At 33.4% G+C, this 19195-nt stretch overlaps 1 protein-coding gene and 1 pseudogene across 1 annotated transcript; both read left to right on the forward strand.

Moving 5' to 3' along the window:
* The first annotated feature begins 5452 nt into the window (after positions 1-5452).
* On the forward strand, positions 5453-6604 carry LOC142640300 (uncharacterized). Its single transcript, XM_075814364.1, has 2 exons — positions 5453-5494; positions 5984-6604. Exons 1-2 carry the CDS (start codon positions 5453-5455, stop codon positions 6602-6604), a joined length of 663 nt encoding a protein of 220 aa, XP_075670479.1.
* A 6429-nt stretch (positions 6605-13033) lies between these two features.
* Positions 13034-17278, forward strand: LOC142638579 (protein JASON-like; annotated as a pseudogene).
* Positions 17279-19195: the final 1917 nt, after the last annotated feature.

Here is a 19195-nt window from a genome sequence, read left to right on the forward strand (position 1 = left end):
CTCGTCCCCTTTTGTTCATAATAAAAAATATAGCTTAATTTTTATTTGTTTTCAAAACTCCAATTTTCTTTACACATTTCAAAGTCTCACTTTTGTTTATGTATTATATTAATTTATTTATATAAATTTATCATTGATTTGATCCATATGATTAACTTATCACTTTCTCCATAAATAAAGGTAAAAAACATTGCAGCAACTTAAGTTTTATCTAAGAGCATTTACATCCCATGTCTTTAAATTATTCTACTTTACTGCCATAAAAATTACTTTTATCTATTATACCATATCATTTTACAATATTATTAACATCTCAACTTTTATTCACAGTAACGTACATTAAAATTATATAAATTATACAATAAAATAATTAAAAAATTATATATCTATCCTCTCTCTCTCTCTCTCTCTCTCTCTCTCTCTCTCTCTCTCTCTCTCTCTCTCTCATTTCCGTCCTGCCTCTCATTCACTCCCTCAACAACCACACAACCCAATCACCACCACCATCCCACCACTGGCCACCAAAATCCCTGCGGAAACAAAACCCAAATAAAAAATAAAAAAAAAAACCAACAAAGTCATTAAACATACCCAGCAAACATATCCAGCAAATCCATTAAACAAACCCAGCAAACCCATTAAAATACCCAACCAATCCAGCACCTGATTCGATGCTGCAAACCCATTAAAATACCCAGCAAACCCAGCCAATCCAGCACCTGATTTGATGCTGTAGCCCCGCACCTCAAGCTTCTCCATAACACGAGTGAACTCGCAGAACAGTACCAACGCAGAAGCCAAAGGCCCGGTATGTAAACTCGCTTAAAGCGTTTCTGAGGTTACCATGTGGGAGTGGTGGTGATAGAGATCCAGTACTGTGCATTGCTGAGAAGCCAGAGAGAGATGTGAGAGACGAAGAGAAGATGAGAGTGACTATGAGACACTGAAGAGAGATAGAAGATCAGATATTTTGGAATGAAAAATATTATATGAGATTTGGGATTGTGCTAGAGTGCCCTCACATAAGTATGACACTGTAGCAATGGTAAAACTTTTCACAATTGTTAGGTAATGTTTGGTAAGCTATTTCAAGAATAGTTTTCAGCATTTTAAACACACTAAGAGCATTCACATTCATTTTTCTCAATTCTATCTTATTTTACCATCAAAAAATCACTTTATCAATTATACAATACCATTTTTCAATACACTCAACATCAAAACTTCTATTTTTCTATTCTACTCATTAAAATAATATATTTTCACAATAAAATATATTTTTTTCTTTTTTTATTTTTTCTCAATTTTATCTTCCTTCCCGAATCTTCTGTTAGTTTATTTCTCACCCACCTATGCCGATCACATATACCAGCAAACCCAGGAAAAAAAAAAAAAAAAAAAACCACCCACCTACGCCGATCTCCACCACGCCGATCTCGTCAAAACTCATGCCGATCACAACCACCCACGCCGATCAAAACCCATGAACAAACCCATCCAGCCAAATCAAAATCAAAAATCAAAAATTAAAATCAAAAACCAAAATCTATCATCAAACCCAACAAACCCATCGGCCTAAATCCGACCCAAACGCCGGCCTAAATCCGACCCAAACGCCGGAAACCCATGAACAAACCCACGCAAACCCACGCTGGAAACCCATGAACAACCTCACGACCTCCACGCCTCCACCACAGCAGTTGATCGAGCCTCCACGCCGTTGCCTCCATGCCGTTGAAGAAGAGAGACCATGAAGAAGAGAAAGTAGAAAGAAAGAGAGAAAGATAGAAAGAAAAAGAGTAGAGAGAGCAAAAATGATTGGAGAGAGTCGAATAAAAAATAGTTTTTTTTTTATACCATTGAGCTATAGTGCAATTCTACATTTAGAATTGCACTGTAGCTCAATTGCATTTTTTTTTACAATTCTGGTATTGTACAACTTTCAATGGAGAAGGGTTTTGGGCCTCAATGCTATTATACTTTATAATTTGGCATAGAGAATGGGTTTAGCCCATTCAATGCTGGTGCTCTAACACACTTTTTCACCCACACGTATATCAAAAATACTCAAAAAATATTACTCAAATTTACTCACCAAACGGGCTCTAAGTTTTTACAATTCCGGATGGTGGAGGTTTTTGAGAGACAAATGTTAAATAGAGGCAACATATAGCATTTACCATTTCTATTGTGAATGCTTAAAAGATAGTTCAAATATTTTGATATTTTCAAAAGAAACGTGTAATATTTAAATCTTTTATTTTTATTTAAAATTTAAAATTACCAAATTCATCTATACTATTATTTATATTTTGGATCTCTTTTTTTTTTTTTCAAAAATGTCATTGCACGCCTATGTTTAAGTAGAGACAAAACTAAGTTCAGTTACAACTTTTTTCTTAAACTTCAATCCTCTTAACAATATATTAGACTCTTACAAACAAAAAGGAAAAGTTTAAAACAAATTTTATTGAACTAAAATTTTAAAAGAAATATAACTTTCAGAATTGATAATGATACTATCCCTAGGTTGAATCCCATTGTCATTAGAAGCTTCTCATCGCCACAAGACCACTGATTTCTTAAGGCAACCTAGGTTCTTTCCTTTCAATATATATATATATATAGACACACACACACTGAAAGAGACAAGGAATACAAAATCAGTGAACAAGATTATCCTATAAAAACTGAAAACACTGTAGCAAAATAATTTTTAAATGTTTAAAAAATTACTGTTTACCCTTTTTTACTGTTCATATGCCTTAGTGCACTGTTCATGTCCCATGAACAGTGCACTAAGCACTGGTCTTTAAAAAAAAAAATGCAGAAAGCTCTGGACGTAGACGCAAAACGTGGTATCCAAACCCTCTCGAAGTCTCCCTTCTTTTGGTTGAAAACTGAAAAAGCTGAAATTGATATAGGACCATCACTTAAGTGTTTTACAAAAAGCTGTCCTTCGAGTGACATTATTACCAGAACTCCAACATTCAAAATAATATAGCTTAATTTTTATTTGTTTTCAAAACTCCAATTTTCTTTACAAATTTCAAAGTCTCGCTTTTGTTTAAGTATTATATTAATTTATCATTGATATGATCCATATGATTAACATATCACTTTCTCCGGAAATAAAAGTGAAAAGGCATAGCAACAACTTAAGTTTCATCTAAAAGATCAAAAGTGTAATTCAAATATCTTGATATTCTCAAAAGAAACGTTTAATATTTAAATTATTTAGTCTTATTTCATCTAAATCACTTCCAAGGCTTCTTGTTATACAATGATGAGAGGTAATCTTATTGTCTAAACATATTGCTAAATTATCAAGGTGTTCTAACATTATTTTATTTTATTTTTAAAAAAACTCTCTCTCTCTCTCTCTCTCTCTCATTACACTTGTAATTATTAATTTAAGTTTTGAGTTTATAGATGTTTGTCGAATATTTGTTAATTTGAAAAGGTTATAATGAGAAGCAAACTCAACTATCATTTGGTGTTCAAAATATTTTAATTGTTAAATTCATTTTTGAGTTTACAGAAGTTTTACGGATAACTGTCAATTCAAAAACCTTATATAATAGAAGCAAACTTGCCATATACATTTTATTTCATTTTTGGGCCATAGTAATCATTTGCTTATTTTACTTCAAATTTAAAAAAAAAAAAAAATTGGGAAAGAATAAGGGGTGACAAGATTTTTTTTTATTAGATACATTATAGAATTTAAATAATAACATTCACTCTATGATCATTATTGTTAATTATCAGATTAAGATGCTGATTTATTTTTTATATAAATAAAAATTTCTTATTTGATAACAAAATATTTTACTAATTGAACTAAATGTAACGTGTCAGGGATGACTAGTTAAGAAAATGCCAATTGCCCTGTGCATTATTATGCCAATTTAAAACTACAAGACAATGATAATGTTATTTTGAAAAAGTTCAAGCTAATCTTTAATTCTTTATTCATCCTAATCAAATCCATCCCAATCCACATAAGCTTTATCACTTGCGCGGGTCTACCTTTGCTGCCTGCCTGCTCTCCTATCTCTATCCTTGTCCCGGTCACAACAGAATGTAACTTAATCAATAAAAAACAAGTAAATGTGAATATATAAAGCCAAAGAGAATGTACTCTTTCTCTGGTTTAGCTTGCAAGAATTGGCGTATCACAATGATAAATGTGATCAACAGCTCAATTATTTAGGCAACTGGTAAGGCAAAAATATTGTGTCAACTCAGACTAAATCACGGCTTCTTACTCATCAGATAAAGTGGTACACATCAACTGATTCAGACCTATAACACAGTAAATACAGCTTACTTAGTGTCAATGATTATCATTTAAAACCTACCAACAACACCTTACTTTTGCCACAAATGCATTTAACATGAACAACCCCTCAGTAACCAATTTTTATATTTAATTCAGGCCTTATATTCATTCCACTGTTAGGCATCTATAAACAGCTTCAAAGGTAACCCAGTGGGGTTGGCCGAGTGGTTAGGCACTCAATCTCAAAATGGCTATCTTGGGTTTGACTGGGAGCTCTCCAGTTTAAGTCCGGGCAACAGTACTTTGAAAAAACTTCTTGAGCCAGCGATTTACCCCGCTATGGACCCATTCGTCGCGAATAGTGATTAGTTTCTAGTTGAAAGTTTTGAAGAAACATTGTGGGAAAAAAAAAAAAAAACTTCAAGGGAAAAGGTGCCCTAAGTCATTCATCATTACAAGATACACAATATTAAAAAAAATCAAATATTGGTGAACCTCATCACAATCACACAGTGGTCCTCTTGGACTTGGATTGAATGGGTCCTCCACATACAGTACCAAATAGGCATCTAAAACCACCATTGCCATAGCTATTACCAATTAGCAACAAAAAAGACAAAACCCATTCAGACATGACTCTCTCACAAACAGATCTCACAACACAATTTCATCTCTCATGGGCTTGTTTTCCCCAACCTTAAAATTCATTCAATCAATAAAATAAAGCCCATCTTGTATTGACCAAAATTTATTCATTATTTACCTCTGACCATACACCTAGTAAGGGAAAAACCCAACCCAACACAATGCCCTAACTTTCTCCCACAGCAAATTCTGATCAAACTCGCAACAATTTCAAAACAACCAAACAAAACCAAACTCGTAACTATCTCCCACACTTCCGTGCCTGATTTCGATCGAAGAAGAAGAGTTACTTGAATTGCCGATTAAGATCTTCAAACAAAATGTTTGAGCATCTATACATGGCTTCGAAATCGGAACGGTGAAGTCATGCATGTAGGGATGCGTTGAAGAAGAGAAAGCCTGCGAGAAATGAAAAAAATGGGGAAAGTTAGGAAGTGATATGAAAAAAATGGGTTCAAATTTACTTGTGGGGTGTGAGGGCTTGAGATCAGAGAGATGGAGGGGGAGGGCTTGAGATCGAAGATGGAGGATGATGTGCAATGGGAGCTAGCTAGGGTTGATCAGGTTTTAATATGCTATTTATACAAAGCCTAAAGCTGCATTTTTAACTTGAAGCTATAGGCAAAGCTGAAGCCGCGAGTAAGAAACGCTGCCACTTCCTAAACTAAAGCCACATTTTATAAACGCGGCTACATACTAAGTTTATAGTCACATCTATAAAACGTGGCTTTGGGGAAGGTAGAGCCGCATTTTTCAAACATGGCCATAGTTTAGATTAAAAAAAAAAATTAAATAGAAAGGTACTGTAGCCGTGTGTTTAAAACGTGGCAATAGCTCCAAACCAAAAATTCGGCTATAAACACTAAAAACGTGGCTGTAGACATATTCTATAGCAACATGTTTAAAATGCGGCTATTGTTCAATACGTTGAGCCGCGTTTTCTAAAAATGGGGCTATAGCCGGCCTGTAGCCGCGTTTTTTCAAATGTGGCTAAAAAAACGGGGCTATAGCTCGCATGTTTTGTAGTGCAATAAAGTAAAATTGTATGCTTAGAGGGCAAGTAAAGATATTCTGCCTACTAAAGATAATCTCTGTCGAAGATTGGTTCTTGACTCTTCTATTTGTGAAGCCTGTGGAGATGCAATAGAGACCAGTGGCCATGTTTTTTGGGTATGTGTTGTAGCTCACGAAGTTTGGGATTTGTCAGGTATTTGCTTTGACACGGTTGGTGATAGGGTTCATGAATTCCAGCAATTTCAAGATTCCCTATGGCACCTTAAGTTCGGGCAGCAAGTAGATAAGGAGCTACTAGGTTTGGTTTGTATAGTTGCTTGGTGCTTGTGGTCTACTAGGAATGAGGTGAGGCTTGGCAAAGTGAGACCTCAAGCTTCTACCATTTTTCAGAAGGCACGATACTTACTAAATGAGTTCCAAACAACAAACTTAAAATTAGCTAAACTTGTCCACGATGAAAATGTGCAATGGCAGCCACTGATGGATCTGTGGTTCAAAGTTAATGTTGATGGTGCAACCTTTGCTCAATCTCAGACAATGGAAATTGGTGTTCTTGTTTGTGACTTTGTTGGGAAAGTGGAGGCCAAGCTAAGTAAATGCCTACCTTTGCCTTTGGGACCACTTGAGAACGAAGCTAAGGCCATGGAGGAGGGTATTTGATTTGCATGGGACGTGGATAATTGCAATATGGTTGTGGAGAGTGACTCACAAATTGTAACTTCTGCTTTGATAGAGTCTAGTGAACCTCCAGTTGTTATTGCCAACATCATTGAAGGAATTCACCAAAAGTTGCATGAATTCAAAAGGGTACAATTTTTTTTTTTGTAAAGAGACAGGGCAATTGCCCAGCTCATATTTTGGATCAATACACCAAGAACATTAATTCATATGTAACTTGGATAAAGGAAAGTCCGCACATAGTTGAGTCTGCTTTGGTTAATGATGTATCGTTTTCATCTTAGTTTCAATAAAGTTACGGTTTTCTTATATATAAAAAAATTGTGTAATAGAGAGATTCATTTTAAAACGTAGATAAAAGAAACACACACACACGTAGTAGACTTGCAAACATCCCCCAAAATTATTTATTATATAAAGTTTTTCTTTATGTAATCCAATGACTTCACATATATTTAACAAGAGTCATTCCTACCATCCCTAAGATATTGCATCAATCTATTTATATTGTTTTCGTGTTTATGTAGAGTGGTAAAGCCAAATGTAGGCTAAGAGAGCCATATTAACCTCTCAAAACTCTTTATGCATATAGCTTAGCGTAATAAGATTGCTTCAAATAGTTGAACAATGCCCCCTCCGAATAAAATGTTGCCCAATATACTCTGTTGGTTCTTGAAATTTACTATAAGTGAGAGCTTATGTTCCTTTACTCCTTTTGTTCATTGTTGTTAGGCTTTTGGAATTTTTAAAGAGAGGAATAGATTCAAAGAGAACCATTGTCTTCTTAGACTCTAAAGGTTCAGCACAATGTTTTTAATTTCCTATTTTCTTGGCAGACAAACATATTTGTTGTGTGGAAGACCACTTTCTAATGGGTTTGGGTTAGGTCATGGTTTTTTTATTTTTTATTTTTTATTATTTAAGTGGCAATATTATGTGGCTTTTTTTTAATATTGAAAGTGTTGCCACGTCACCTAAAAAGAGTCTCATCATTGCTCCGTTAAGCATATAGGTAAGGATACTAACAACAATTAACATAAGGATCAATAGTGCTCATTTTTAAACTTTTGGGATTATTAGCACTCATTTAAAATTTCAAGAACCAATAGTGCTCACTTGGTAAACTTTAGAACATTTACATTTGTGGTGTGAAATTGCTAAAATGCCCATTTTTAGCACCACAATATACAAAAAGTGAGCTACATTGATGGTGGTATATGTAAAAAATTTAACTCGTTAGCTATAGTGCACAACCATTTATAGTTGTGCACTATAGCTCAAATGGTAAAGCAACATAATATATTTTATGTGGTTGCGGTGGTAGTTGTGGTTGTGGTTTATTACAATATTCAGTAGATATATTATTTTATTATACTAGTATTATTTATATTATTTTAATGTATTGAATACTAAAATAAAACTATTATGGCCCATTGATGTTGGATGTTTTGTAAAGTGAAGTGGTAAAGTAAATAAAATAGCTTTTTGTGGTGCCAAAAAATTTAGCTTTTGGCACCACAAAAAGGTACTTTATCTATGGTATCAGTGTTGATGCTGTAATAGCGTATCCATGTCTTCCTTGACATATATGTGGTCCCTTCGCCTTCTCCAACCTTTTGTCAAAAGTTTATGGTGGTGTAGCTAGAGGCAGCTCTAACCTTAAAAAAATAATTATTATATATAAATTCTATGATTTTTTTATCCTTAAAAAAATTGTGATCATCCTAAATTTTTTTAGGCCCAACATAATTAAATTTTGGTGAAAACTTGGCAACAAACTTGGTTGTAGACTAAGACTACAACTCCTTTTAATATTTTTTTGATTGAAAGTGAATTTTGACAAATCTACCATTATAATATATTTTCGTCTTATATCCTCCGTACTTGCAAAATTTCAATAAAATAAAAAAATTAATAGCAATGTCATCAATCAAATGTTCAAATTTTGCATTTTTGTAGTCTAAAATTATACTTAAAAAATATATTTATGGATTGAATAGTAAATAATATCCAATAGACATGATTTTGACATGTGTTTTAAAAGTATAAAAAAAATTTAATTCAACGGTTAGACTTTCAAAATATGTAACAATGTTAATTTATTTAATAAGAGTTGTAGTCTAAGGGTGCGTTTGGATACCGGTTATTTTGCTGAAAACTGAAAATAAAAAAAAAAAAATTTTTGGTTACTATTCACACTACAAAAACACTGTTCATATGCCTTGATGCACTTGTTAGGACACATGTGATTGGATGTTAGGAACATATGTCAACATTTTATGTATTGGTTAATCCTTTAACAAAATGCATTTTACTTGTAATTAGTAAGATCTAGGATGTGTTTAATGCTTTAAGAAACAAGATTTCAAGTTCAAGTGTTAAAACCATGCAAGTCTGTCCAAGAAACAAGTGAAGAAGTGATGTTCATTAAAACTCGATAGCTAGCATCTATCGAGGTTTAAAAGAGCTGTTTAAGCCTTAGGCTCGACAGCTGCTCAACAGCTAGGGTATCTGTCGAGGTTTATGAAATTCAGATTTTCAGTTCTGATTTTCATATAATCCGTGATTATGTGTTTGGGCTTTCTTTTCTCACAACCCTAAACATATATAAATATTATTTTAAGGACCGTATCAAGTTGTACAGCCAAAAGCACAATTGCACAATAGCATAATTCCTCAATTGTGACTGAAAACCTAGTTTGCCATAGTTCTTGAAGAAGCTGTTGTGTTTGTACGTAGGGTTTTGTGACCAAGCAACTTCGTGATCTTCATGTGTTGAAGAACAGAAGAACTTTGCAGCCAACATCCTTCTCAAGTTGGTGATAAAGTCGCGTACTAGGATCTACGCATCTTTTGGTTAGTCACGTACTGAAAGCTGTGCAATACAAGGAAAGATTGTCACTACAGAACAAGTCCAATTGGGTATTGGGGTAAGGATTTAACTGTAGGTTGGTATAAGGTACTGAGATTCCCTTACTTGTAATCGCTTGTTTTAATAATAGTGGATTTTCGGGAGTGGTGACCTTAAAATCACCTGGTGAGATTTTTGTCATGTTGGTTTTCCCCATTTGTAAACAAATCACCGTGTCATTTATTTTCCGCTGCATATTTAGTTATTTGGTGATTTGTTTGTACTACCACGCTTGTGTGCATGTAATTGAATCTAATTAATCCACTTGGTTAATTAATTGGTTAATTTATCACAAGAGGCCAATATATTTTTAGCCTATCAGCACTGTTCATGTCACATGAACAGTGCACCAGGGGCTGGTCCAAAAAAAGAGAGAGGCTAAAACGCAAAAACACAAGACTGAAAACGCAATCCAAACGCTCACTAAGGCTACAACTAAGCTTGTAACTAAACTTTTTTCTTAAACTTTAATCCCCTTAACAAAATATTAGGCTCTTATAAACAAAAAGGTAAAGTTCAAAACAAATTTTATTGAACTAAAATTTTAAAAGAGATGTAATTTGTAGAATTGATAATGAGACTACCATGTAACGATTTCAAAATAAGAATACTCATAAAAATTGTAAGACATAGGGGGTGTTTGGCGGTTGTTTTCAAACAAACATTTTCAGTTTTTAAACAATATTTCACGGATTTTCATACTTTTTCACCCACGTGTATTTCCATAAATATTTTCAAATAACAATTTTTAGTTTTTAAACACATGTACCAAACGGGACCTATGTATTTGCATGCGTTTTTTTTTTTTTTTTTAATCTCAATATATAAAGTTCTCCTTTTTATTAAATTTTGTATAATTTATATTTTTATAATAATCACCTTAAAAAAGTTCACTAAGCCGCCGTTGAGGGTAATCCCATTGTCATTACAAGCCTCTCATCGCCACAAGACCACTACCTTTCTTAAGACAACCTAGGTGCTTTCCTTTCAATATATATATAGACACGCACGCACACACGCAAAGAAACAAGGAATGCAAAATCAGCAAACAAGATTATCCTATAAAAAGTATAATAGTTTCCCTTCTTTTGGTTGAAAACTGAAAAAGCTGATATTGATATAGGACCATCAAGTCTTTTACTAAAAGCTGTCCTTCGAGTGACATTATGGGCCAAAAGTTATTACTAGAACTATAAATAAAAAATCCCCAACATTCAAAATAATATATCTTAATTTTTATTTGTTTTCAAAACTCCAATTTTCTTTACAAATTTCAAAGTCTCACTTTTGTTTAAGTATTATATTAATTTATTTATATAAATTTATCATTGATATGATCCATATGATTAACTCATCACTTTCTTCGTAAATAAAAGTGAAAAAGCATTGCAATGTAATAGTTTGTTTAGTACATGTGTTTAAATACATATTTTCAGTTTTTAAACAATATTACATATATTTTTACACACCATTTCAACTATACGTATTTTCAAAAAATACAAATAATATTACTAGAACAACGTTACCAAACGACCCCTTAAGTTTCATCTAAAAGATCAAAAGTGTAGTTCAATATCTTGACATTTTCAAAAGAAACGTTTAATATTTAAATTATTTAGTCTTATTTTAAATTTAAAATGACTAAATATACACACACACTCATATATATATATATATAATATTTCATCTAAATCACTTCCAAGGCTTCTTGTCATATATTGATGAGATACCAATCTTATAATCTAAACATATTGCTAAATTATTAAGGTGTTCTAACATTATTTTATTTTATTTAAGAAAAAACTCTCTCTCTCTCTCTCTCTCTCTCTCTCTCTCTCATTAAACTTGTAATTATTAATTTAAGTTTTGAGTTTATAGATGTTTGTCAAATATTCGTTAATTCGAAAAGGTTATAATGAGAAGCAAACTCAACTATCATTTGGTGTTCAAAATATTTTAATTGTTAAATTAACTTTTGAGTTTATAGAAGTTTTACAGATAACTGTCAATTCAAAAATCATGAGTATATAATAGAAAGCAAACTTGCCATAAACATTTTCATTTTTGGGCCATAGTAATCATTTACTTATTTTACTTTTAATTTTTTTTAAATGTTTTTTGGCAAAGAATAGAGGGTGACGAGATTTTTTTTATAGAATTTAAATAATGACATTCAATCTATGATCATTATTGTTAATTATTAGACTAAGACGTTGATTGATTTTTTTATATAAATAAAGATTTCTTATTTAATAACAAAATATTTTACCAATTAACTACTTGTAACCGGCAAGAGGTGACGAATTAATATGCCTACATAAATACAAAAACAAGAGATGCCAATCACCCTATGCATTATTATACTTTTCCACGAAGATTTGGCTATAGAATCCACTTTTTAATTTTTTTTTTTGCTGAATAAGTACTTTATTGCTTGACCCAAAGGAGGGGAGAGGCAAAAGAATTGGGCCAAATTCTATCTCTATTCAAAGGCCGTAAAATCAAAGAAGACAGATTTGAGATGAGAACTGGCTCAGTCCAGCTTATAAGAGTTGCTCATTGGACCAAAAGATGGGTAGAGAAATTACCCTGCCTACAAAATCCACCTAAAAGACCAAAAGGAGGACAATGAGAAGCAAACTCAACTATCATTTGGTGTTTAAAATATTTTAATTGTTAAATCAACTTTTGAGTTTATAGAAGTTTTACGGATATCTGTCAATTCAAAAACCTTATATAATAGAAAGCAAACTTGCCATATACATTTTATTTCATTTTTGGGCCATAGTAATCATTTGCTTATTTTACTTCAATTATATATATATATATATATATATATATATATATATATATATATATTTGGGAAAGAATAAGGGGTGACAAGATTTTTTTTTATTAGATACATTATAGAATTTAAATAATGACATTCACTCTATAATCATTATTGTTAATTATCAAACTAATATGCTGATTGATTTTTTATATAAATAAAAATTCATTATTTGATAACGAAATATTATACTAATTGAACTAACTTTAACCGGCTAGAGATGACGAGTTAAAAAAAAGCCAATTGCCCTAATGCATTATTATACTTTCCCACGAAGATTTGGCCATAGAATCCACCTTTTTTTGCTGAATGGCTATAGAATCCACCTAAAAGATCAAAAAGAGGAAAATGACATAAAAAGTAGTAAACAAAAAAGGCAGCAAAGAGGAAAGTCAAATTAAAAGAAAGAAAAACAAAGAAACGTTAATTTGTCAAGAAATTAAAAATAAAACCGGGCAATAAGGTAATAGTAACAAGACATGGCACCACACACACCCACTGCAGCCCACGACCAAAACAGCACAAGTCGCTCTCTCTAATCATTTCTTCTCAAATTAATTAAAAAAAACAGCAAAATTCACATTCATTGCTGGGCCCGTAACTTTCCCTCGCTTTCTCAGTTCAAATTTCAAAAACGACCCAACAACTCTCTCTCTCTCTCACACACTAAAATTCTTTGCTCTCATTCGCTTATGAGTATTAAAAAAATCAAGGAGTATATAAGGCGAAAAGAAAAAAAGAAAAAAAAAGGTGGAGAGGATAAGAGGCGGGGGGACTAGTAGAGAGTAATTATCAAAAAAATCGATGGTATGCTGGTTGTGGTGGAAGCGTGAGTTGGAGTTGGGATTAGTGTGTAGATCAGTGGTGGGGTTTCTTGACAGATCGGTTTCCAGAGCTATGGGTTGCTTCTTCGCTTGCTTTCGTGTCAAAGACGATCGCCATCACCGCCATCGCCCTCACCTCGTCTCCTCCGATCCCACCAAGCCTACGGTCATTTCTCTCTCTCTCTCTCTCTCTCTCTCTCTCTCTGTTTGGTTCCCGAGAAAATTAACAGAATAAAAATGAAAAGAAAATGTGTGTCTCTCTCTCTCTCGCTTTCTTTCTTTCTTTCTTTCTTGATGTAGTTGTAGGTCTGTATGTGCTGGTTCGTAGCGTTTTTTGAAGGTGGATATTGATTTTCTTTTGAGTTTCATGAGCTTTCTTTCTAAGCAGCCAAACAGGGATTTTCTTTCGTCTTTTTAGAAAATTTAAGCATTTTTTTATCCTCCGTGAGAGAAAATTGAGTAGTTGTAGGTCTGTCGTAGGTGCTGGTTCGTAATGTTTTTGAAGGTGGATTTTGATTTTCATGAGCTTTCTTTCTTTCTTTCTAAGCAGCCAAACAGGGATTTTCTTTCGTCTTTTTAGAACATTTAAGCATTTTTTTAATCCTCCGTGAGAGAAAATTGAGGGAAGAGAAAACATGATTATGTCTTGAGCCTTCTAGTTTTTTTTTTTTTTTTTTTTTTTCCTTTTCGAATTAGGGTTCAGTTGACTGCGATTCAAGATTTCATGTTTTTGGTTCATTTTCTAAATAATCAAAGCGGAACATTGGTTTCGTGAGTTACATTTAACAAAAACAAGTTATTATTTGAACTTACCTTCTGTTTGGCTGCTGAGATAAATCAAAGAAAAGAAGACAAATGATATTTGTCTGTTTTCTGTCTATGTTGTTTCAGTTTATTGGTAACAAAAAAGCTTAATTTAATTTCAGAATACATTTTCTCAGTGTCCAAGCAGAGAATAAGTGAATTACGAGATTTCTTGCTCACTTTTCTGTGTGTTATGATCAGGAAACTGTGATATCTCAAAATCGTTTGGCGTCACTTTTTCTATCTGAAGGTATAAAATTTTCCTGTTGAGTTTTTGATTATATTGGTTCTAATTGTTTAAGTACATCGATCTTTTTATTAATATCTAAAGCTGTGAATTTGTTAATGTCTTTTGAAATTGGTTCAATAGAGAAAGAGGATTCTCCGCACGCTGATAGGGAAGCTCATGGTTTCGGATCTCCAGAAAGTCACAAGGCACTCAAGGATGAGGTATACTGAACTTGGACATTACATGAAAGGTCCTAAAATTTTGTTTATTACAATTATGCTAATTCAGATTACATTTTCTCTTTAAAGTTTTAACAATAGTTTACATGAAGGTGTGTATAATTGTGTTCAATTTTAAGTTTTTAATCATTTTTATTGTGTTAAACCTTGAATAAGCATAGTTGAAGCTATGCGTAGAAGCAAAGAATTATGCCTCTGCATAACACATACTTATACATGCGTTTTTGCTATGTTACTTTTCAACTTTTGGAAGAGTTGGTAGTCTAATTTTGTTTTGAAGCGCAGCAAATTAAGTGAACCAAAGAATTTACTTTTCTAGTAATGACTAATTTATGATGCGAAACACTGGATATTCATTATAGATTGCTTATCAGGCTTTTATTTCTTCATCCTTAATGGACTAATGTTTTTGGGTTGCATGCGTTTTTTTTTTTGTTTTTTTGTTATGCATATAGGCATAAGTTGAAAATTTTGAAATGGGAATGCTAAATGGATAAGTAAAAATACAAGAAAGATTTGATATGAAATGAAGAAATTTCGTTTAATGATAGGATAGCTCCTATTGATTAAAAGATGAGGGGGACTGCTTGATATGAGTTCAAGTTGAGAAAATGAAAAAAAAAAAAAGAAAAAAAAAGGCAGAGGAACCCAAAACAAAATTGGTAGATGCTGTGAACAAGGATATGTTAATTAAAGAGGTGATAGAAAGTATGATTTTGGATAGAATAGAATGACAAAAAATACATACGGTGACCTGTATTAGTCTCCAACTCTTAGGAGGTTTCATAGCACTGTCCTCAAAATTTTGGGACTGAAGCTTTATGAGTCACGTTGAGGTTTCATGCATAGAGAAAGTAGTTCATATATGAATGCTATTGCAAATGGAAATTATGAGGCACGTTGATATTGATTTTACAAGTGGCATAAAAGCTTTAATCAGAACCGATTTTCTGGTGTTTGTATTCTGCAGTTAATTCTTGCTTCATTTTGGTTTTACAGATGGTTTGTAAGGCCTGCCATATTCTTTTTGATTAGATTATTATTATTTTTTTGTCTTTGTAGGCGCTTTTTAGGGTGCTGGATTCTAGAACTATCCTCCTTCCCTATTTGTAATCTCAGCAGATTTGAATGTGTGATTGAAAACCTATTGGCTATTTCATCTGTCTACTACATGAGTTATCCTCAAAATATTAGAATCATCCTCATTCTTTTCAAATAGGGCTTTGGTTACACTAATGGATTACATTCTTTAGTCAAGGTTGTTGTTGACTGTTGACAAGTATCTTTTTGATTGTATGAAATATATTGTGCAGGCCAGGTTTCTTAAAGCTTGTGGTACCTTAGCAGAGACCCCTGCAGAAATTCGGAAAGCATCTGCAAAGTCGAAATTTTCACCTTCATATGATGGAGATTCAGAGCCTCCAAAATTCCATTCATGGCTTCCCAACACATCCATCAAGAAACTTCAGTTAGACAACCAACCTGAGCAGGCCAGTACTCCCATTAAACTTAGTGAAGAGTGGGGAAAGGGATTAGGTTTGCAAGAGCAGACGCCTAGCAGGTTGTACTTCTCTCTATAATGATTAATGTTTGTGAAGCAACTGATATACTTTTAATTAATTATTGAGTACACCTGTCATGGGAAGGGAATTTTCCATATTTCAAAGCCAATCTATCTGTTTTTTGGTAGTATTAATTGTTTATATTTATGAAATGTGGACACCAATTATTTGGTAATACTTAGATTAACCTGACAAGATTAATAGCTTCCTGACATTTGTTCAATGCCATCTCTCTCTTCTAGCTGTATATCCAACATACATAGCACTGGAAGGTTCTCTTTCAGCTCAACTTGAGGCAGTGGAACAGGAAGTGTTAATACAGCTGTCAGGGTTCATGCTAATCAGACTGAAAACATTGCAGCATCAGCTTCACCTTGGATTTCAGCCACAGAAATTCAGTGCAGGAGCAAGTCTGTGCGTTTTCAATGTGATTTTGATGCATCTTCCTCATCATCTGAAAATGTTAACCAAAATCAAAAGAAATCCGAATCACCAGGTAATCAGAGTGCGTCAAAGCCTTCACCTTATCCAACCCCAGTTAAGTTGTCTGAAGAGATGCAAACACCTGGAACCGTTTTTCCCGCAAACTTTGACAATTTACCATATGGGAAGACCCGAATCAGGTCCCAGTATGTGTATTCAGTTATGAACCCAGTTGAGAGTGACTCTCAGTGGAAGTTATTGAGGGAAGAAGATCCTAACTATCATCAACTTTCAGGTGAGCTGAGAGAATCTCTTGAGTTGCCCGAAACTACAACCCCTAGGCCAGAAGCGGGGGTAAAAGAAACTTTGTCTGGGAAAGAGTTGAAGGTGGAAGCAAGCCTGTCTGCTTGGTTGAAGCCACTGCCATCCATTCAGGATGAGAATAGTAAAATTTTTGACCCTGCTACTAGAAAACCTCATTTTGGTAGAACTCCAGGGGACAGGCCAATTATTGGTCTTGTTTCAGCTCTCTGGAATGATAATGAACAATCTCATATTTCGCCAAAGTGGTGGGATGGGAATGGGATCCCAAATTCGACCAATAAATACAAGGAGGTATGTCTTGTGGCTTCTTTACTTTCAGCTTGAGGCCTTTGAAATGAAAAGCTTCATTTAAGGAATGCTGGTTGTTTTTGCAGTATCAGAAAGTGAGTTGGCACGCTACGCCATTTGAGGAGAGGTTAGAAAAGGCTTTGTCTGAAGAGAGTGTTATCACTCAAAGATATGCTAGCTTCCTTCTTTGATGTGTACTGTGTGACTGTAATTTAAAGTATACTGCTGGTAGCTTTTGAACGTAAATTGCAACGTAGTCATAGGCAAAAGGTGACCTTAAGTTGCATAGGCCTTGTATCATCTGGGGTGTAAGGTGTCACAATAGCATTAACTCTATTGATGTGAGCTGCCAAATTCTAAATATTGTTAATATATATGTAGTACTTAAATCATATTTATCTATGTATAGAATATACTTATTTCAATACACTTATTTATCTAATGTATAGAAATATTACAATCAAGTCTCTAACATGTGTTGCATCTTGCATGAAGTACTTAGGTCTATTAATTAATTTGAAAGTAGGGCACAACTTAGGCTCTATTAAGTAATATGACCGTAGGTTTTACAAAAACTTCAATAATTAATTAATCTAACTGTATGTTTTACAACAACCTTCTATAAATTAATAATCCAACAATAGGTTCTGCAACAAGCTTCTACCAATTGTAAATCAAAGAGAGAGAGAGAGAGAGAGAATAGAATAATGAAAGAAGAAAAAATACCAATGTGTGGTTTGTTATGGTCTTAAAAGCTGTTTAATTTTTTTGATCAAATAAAAAGCCTTATTATTCTGTTACTTACATACTTTGTTTTGTTGTGGTTAAACTTATGCCTTACCGCCCTAAACATTTTTTAAGGCATTTGCCTTGCTTGCCTCAGTGCTCTAAAGATGCCTCACCTTATAGCCTTGGTGCGGCTGCTGGGTGAGCGTTTGGCTTGCTTTTGATTACCATGGTAAATTGTGATGATATGTATGGGGAGGGCATACCAATTCCTATTTTTGCATTATATTAACTCCATATTCTATGCATAAGTCATTGTAAAGTCTCCCGTTCTTAAATGTAGGTTTTGTATGATAACACTGATGTTTATTTTGTTGGCCTTGTACTTAAAGAATGTACATACCACTGTTATGCCAGAAGTTCAGCTTAACTTAAAGAATTTACGTTTTCTTGTTAGCTGATGTTATTAAAAATCTTTACTTATTACATTTTCTATACATGCATGTCAATTTCAAAGTAGTAGCAAGTCATAAGTTAATTTCACCACTAACAATAAGGATATTCAATAATCATTTGTATATAATGTAAAATAAATACGGGATGCATCTGTGAATGCCAAAAAAAGAAAGAAAGAAAGACTCCAGAACATTTAAAGCGGATTATGTTTTTGTTAAGAGCTGAGAGCTTAACAGTTACCAAAGCTTTCATCAGCTTCCTTTTCTGGTTTCCTGTTTAAAAAGTTAAGAAGTTTTTAAAACATTTTTTTTAACATCTTAAATTTGCTTCATAGACAGTCTGATTATATAATTGTACGATTTACAGGAAGCCTGTCTACGGAAAACCAATAGCTTTTGATGAGAATGAGGAAAGTGATACGGCTCTTTCTCAGTTGCAATCTTCAACCCATCCTAAGTCAGTAGTTTCATTCTGATGAAAGATGGTGGTGGCGTTTCTCCATTGTGTTGTGAATTTGGTTTGCAGCCAATATACTGCCAATCAGTAGTGACTTCTAAAACCTGAATTGAAGTTTACATTGTTGAACTGAACAAGGGTAATGGTTTTGTGTCCGGTGATTGATTCATTGTGCTGGTTCTGGAAATCTTATTTTTGTGGTTATAGACTTTTCAGCAGCATGGGAGCTGCTTGTAATGTACATAAGTAATGGAAATCCTCTGCATCAATGGCTCTTTGGTTCAGAATCGTTCTTAATTTTGTTTGCCCCTTTGAATTTAAGCATTATGAAGTTAGCTATTTACTATTAAGGGTCTTGTAGCATTTGTCTGGCTATGTTGCCGTTTTAAAGATGATATTTGCTCTCATTCGAAGAGAGTTTATTAATTGGTTACTGCCTTACTGGTAAATCACCTCTAAGGCACAATAAAGCCGACGAATTCTATAAATAGAGAGAATTCT

The sequence above is a fragment of the Castanea sativa genome, chromosome 6, assembly GCF_040712315.1.
Source record: "Castanea sativa cultivar Marrone di Chiusa Pesio chromosome 6, ASM4071231v1".
Lineage (NCBI taxonomy): Eukaryota > Viridiplantae > Streptophyta > Magnoliopsida > Fagales > Fagaceae > Castanea > Castanea sativa.

What these genes read in the sequence shown, in the direction of transcription:
- LOC142640300 (XM_075814364.1), top strand. Translation starts at nt 5,453, where the DNA reads ATGGAGGATGATGTGCAATGGGAGCTAGCTAGGGTTGATCAG. An exon ending in AGCTAGCTAGGGTTGATCAG is followed by an intron (nt 5,495 to 5,983) that starts GTTTTAATATGC and finishes TTGTATGCTTAG; the next exon opens with AGGGCAAGTAAAGATATTCT.